The 4282-nt window shown below is 38.5% G+C and overlaps 1 protein-coding gene across 1 annotated transcript in view; it reads left to right on the forward strand.

Annotated features, from left to right (window-relative positions):
* Positions 1-4225, forward strand: part of LOC137408056 (protein still life, isoform SIF type 1-like) — a 51108-nt gene extending 46883 nt beyond the window's left edge. The window contains exons 25-30 of the mRNA XM_068094444.1: positions 548-716; positions 1532-1854; positions 2010-2178; positions 2317-2466; positions 2872-3062; positions 3494-4225. Coding sequence (XP_067950545.1) covers positions 548-716; positions 1532-1854; positions 2010-2178; positions 2317-2466; positions 2872-3062; positions 3494-4073 — 1582 coding nt within the window. The 3' untranslated portion in view covers positions 4074-4225. The remainder of the gene's footprint in view (positions 1-547; positions 717-1531; positions 1855-2009; positions 2179-2316; positions 2467-2871; positions 3063-3493) is intronic.
* The last annotated feature ends 57 nt before the right edge of the window (positions 4226-4282 follow it).

Genomic DNA, 4282 nt, shown 5'->3' on the forward strand with positions numbered 1-4282 from the left:
AACCTGCTGCTCGCACGCTGCCAGCATTAAAACAAGCAGTGGCATCTACTTCCATTAGTTAAGTGTTGACTGTTTGTTTCGCGAATATTATATTCCTCTTGAAAGCGACAAAAAGCTTATGTACCGCAATGATGAACAGATCTTCAAAGTTCTTAGCGAATCACATCTTATCATTAGTGTTAATTTATTAACTAGTGCTGCCGACAGATTCTAGTTATATCCAACGATTTTACAAATCTTACAACCCGCAATTGCTTTGACAGCATCATCTAGTGCGAATCCGAAGTTGTTTACAATATCAGGAGAAATATTAGAGGCGTTGTGTAAACAAGCTGTTCTTAGATTCAGCCTTACTCATCCTTTTTGGTAACAGTAGTACTGGCAGGTGTGTACTACCTGACACCCCTTGTTTTATTGCCCTGTCTATACATTACACAATATTTTGCAAATGTAAAACAATAGAAGTATCTCATGACGGTTCTTTGTTGGAAACATTTCATCACACCTGTATCGTGTAGATTGTATTGTTACTGCTGTACGGTTTCAGATATCTCGAGCCTCTTAAAGAAGAAACATTTCTGTCGAGTGAGGAGGTGGTGAGACTTGTCGGAAACATTCAAGAGATTGTGCACTTTCAGCGTGAATTTTTGAAAAATTTAGAAGAGTCCATCGACGATGACGCATTTCTCGTTTTCACAGCATCTTATGAGTTCAAGGTATGTAAAGAGTCGGCTGATTTCTTTAGATCTTTTTAAGTGTCCGCCTCGGGTCTATTATAGCAATTCAACTTCTTGGGCTTTTAAATTAAGTCTGCTTTGGATTTATTTTAATTTAATCCATTGACTAAATAACTTAACGAAATGGTGGGAGTCTATTGAAAAGAGGGGAGTAACCTACGTGTGGCGTGTCACTGCTTATTTAATTAGGAAGTCGGATCGCCTCTTTTACCTTATCAACTGTTTGCTTTTTCTCGTATCAACCCAAGTTACAAAGGCTTGCTGAGGAGTGGTCAAGCTGTCATGTGTTATCTGAAGGAATTACGTTGTTACACTCATAATTTAGCCATCAGTATTTACAACCCTAAGGAAAACATATTATTCTTAGCTAAAATTGCGTTGTTATCAGCTGTTGCGTGAGTTGAGTGTCATCATTCATGAAAACTTTATTTTTGTCGCCGCTAATCTGTGCCTTATGGACCTTCTCAATAAGCTGAGGTGATGCTAATAGTATGCAAATTTCTAATGGAGAGCTTTCGAGGGAATCAAAGATGGATTCGTCTGTACGATCAATAGTGTGCAGGCTATTTATGGCTATTAGAAGACTCTTGCTTAAGCACAACGCTGGCATTTGAATATCTCGTTCAATTAAAATTGATTTTTCTCGCTTGACTAAACTGAAGGAATTTCCCTAAAACGTTCTCACGAGAAGGAAGGTCCTAAGATTTCAAGCTCATTTCCTTTTTCATATATTTTCGGCTCATTGATCGGCCGCACTTGTCACCCGATATTAAACTAGATTAAACTAGGTGCAGTTCATTGCGTATGTATTCGCACTGCCTTTCCTTTTGCAGAAAGTCTTGTTCTCCATTGCTGGATCCTTCATCTATTATGCGAATCACTTCAAACTCTACTCATCATTCTGTGCCAGCCACTCACGAGCGCAGAAAGTCCTTAGCCCGGGAGATAACTCAGAACTATACGAGTTTTTACATGCACGCAATCCAAAGCAACAGCACTCGGCCACGCTCGAATCCTACCTTATTAAACCCATCCAGAGAATACTCAAGTATCCCCTACTCCTCAACCAGCTCAAGAATCTCACTGACCCAGACAGCAATGAGCACAGCCACTTAAGGTATGCTTGCTATCAGTAGCACAACAACAGATTCAAACAGACCATGTCACGCAACATCTCAATGTTATTTGTGTTAAACAGATTCTATTAGCCATATTCATTTTTAAATAGCCTGAGGAAATAGAGTAATAAGCATTCTTTACTTGACATTGCAGCGATGCCCTCAAATCAATGGAGTCGGTTGCGGAGCACATAAACGAAATGCAAAAGATCTACGAAGAATTTGGTTCGGTGTTTGATGACCTCACAAAAACTTACCATCACAAGCAGACGGGTCATGGTACAGATAAGAAAAAATTAGAACTCAATGTCGGAGACCTACAGGTAAATTGATAGACATACACGTATATTCCACCCAGCATTCTTGAAATTTTTTACTAAAATGTTTTCACTTAGTTCAAAGCCTGGAAGTTCTACCATCAAAGCCATAAGGCTGCTTTCAAATAGCATGTACTATTTTAGTATTACGGAGAAGCTGATTGGCTGAATGCCTATAATGACGTCTCTAAAGCTAAAAAAGGGTATGAACACATCACAACGATATTCGTGTTCAAGCACGGAATCGTGTTGCTCTGTCAAGAGAAGCTTAAAGGAAAACCGTCTAAGAACAAGGTAAGCTCTTTCATCCGCATTCGCCTCATGTTCTGATAAGCTGCCTATTAGCTTAAAGTGGTGAAAGCCGCATGGTGTTACTCTCAGGGTGGATTATAATCCAAGTACGAGAATATAATCAAAGTGCAAGCGGATGTGAGCTTTAGTTGACTTCCAGTTTAGATCTCAAATTGACAAATGTTTGGCTATGTTGCAATAGTAGCCTTCCCAATATCTTTTAACGTCTCAAACCAGGCTGACCAAAGTTCCATAGTTTCCTGGTCAATTATGTTTTTAAGATCAGCATTTTTTAAATTCGCTACCTTAGCTGTAGACTGAGTAATATTGTCATACCGTGTTATCTTCAGAGAGCCTGCTAAGGTCTTCCATGTTAATCAAGTCTAATTGTGTCTGGTCAATTTTTAGAGTTCTAATAAAAGTATCACAGTCGAATACAGCGGAGACACAGCTTACTGCAAATTCCTACCTGTCAGTGAGATTCAAGTGCGAACTTTACCCACAACCAATGCTGGAGGTCCTGTTGCATTGTGGGAACTTTTGCATCTGAAGTCGGCTATTGAGAGTCGACCAGAAAAAATCTATCACATGGCATGCAGGTAAAATATATGTTGAACTTGAACAACTATTCTAATTGGCTTATATGATTTTACCACTTCAAGTGCGAGTGTGGAGTGAATGTGTAATGGCAATGCCTCCTTCAACAGGTTTAAATACATCCATCTACTTACACGCTAGAGAATAATTTAGATCAATAAATTACATCTAATAACCAGAAAATTATAGGAGGTCATCAACTACAACATGAAGTATCCTGTTTATAGAGCAGTTTTGTAAAGGGATCGCTGATTACTCGGTCATTGTGATGCCATAACTCCTTCGCTAGACTTGTTAAACAGAACCTACTGTTCAAGGGTATTCAGAAAAAAGAGAGCAGATAATCCTGAAATTGAACTCTACTCCTTTTACAGATTTGTAAGAGAACTTTCACTCATTCAATATATAATATTTCTATTTCTATTGTTTTCAGCAATGTGGATAAAAGAATCGAATTACTCAAGTTTATGAGGCTAATCATCAGGGAGTCAGTAAAGAAAATGGCTGTACCAAAGGCTAAGGTGTCAGAGATGGATGCAAAACATAGACACTCGGCCATTGACCAGTCAAGGTACTCGGCTATCGAGCCTACGAGACACTCCGTCGCTACAGACCTACAAACCGATTCCATCAGACAACTAGATAATCGTTACTCTATGAATTTAGATTGTGAACGTGTAAATATTCCTGATCTTGACCACCAAGGTGGAAGGTCAAGGACATTTGGTGATTTGGTGGATCTCACCGATGGCCATCCCTTAAGCATACGAAACGCGAGTGCAAATTCAGTTGATAGCGATGCGAGTCATAGCAGTGCTATATTGGTTCATAGTTCGCAAGATCCAATAGCTTATAGTTCCAAGGGGAGTCTAAATTATCTCGACACAGGCTCTCCTATATGGGAAAAAAGATCAGATGACATTCTGACAGTTTCTCCTCGTAATACCTTTGAGAATGTACGACGAACACTCAAAATACATGAACTCTATGTTAATACAGCCACAGAGTGCTGATACTACCATATTCTTTTTTTCTGATACTACTGCATACTCTTTTTTAATTTATTTATTATATGGTTATGCCAAATGTCCCAAAACCTATTAGACACATCATTTTTTCAAATTATACTTTTTACCATCTCTGCTGCACATTTGTATATAAGTATTATATATACCTGTTCTATTTTGTACAGATTTCTTGTAAAATATATACTTCAACAATA

Source organism: Watersipora subatra, chromosome 11, assembly GCF_963576615.1.
Source record: "Watersipora subatra chromosome 11, tzWatSuba1.1, whole genome shotgun sequence".
In the NCBI taxonomy this organism is placed as follows: Eukaryota; Metazoa; Bryozoa; class Gymnolaemata; order Cheilostomatida; family Watersiporidae; genus Watersipora; species Watersipora subatra.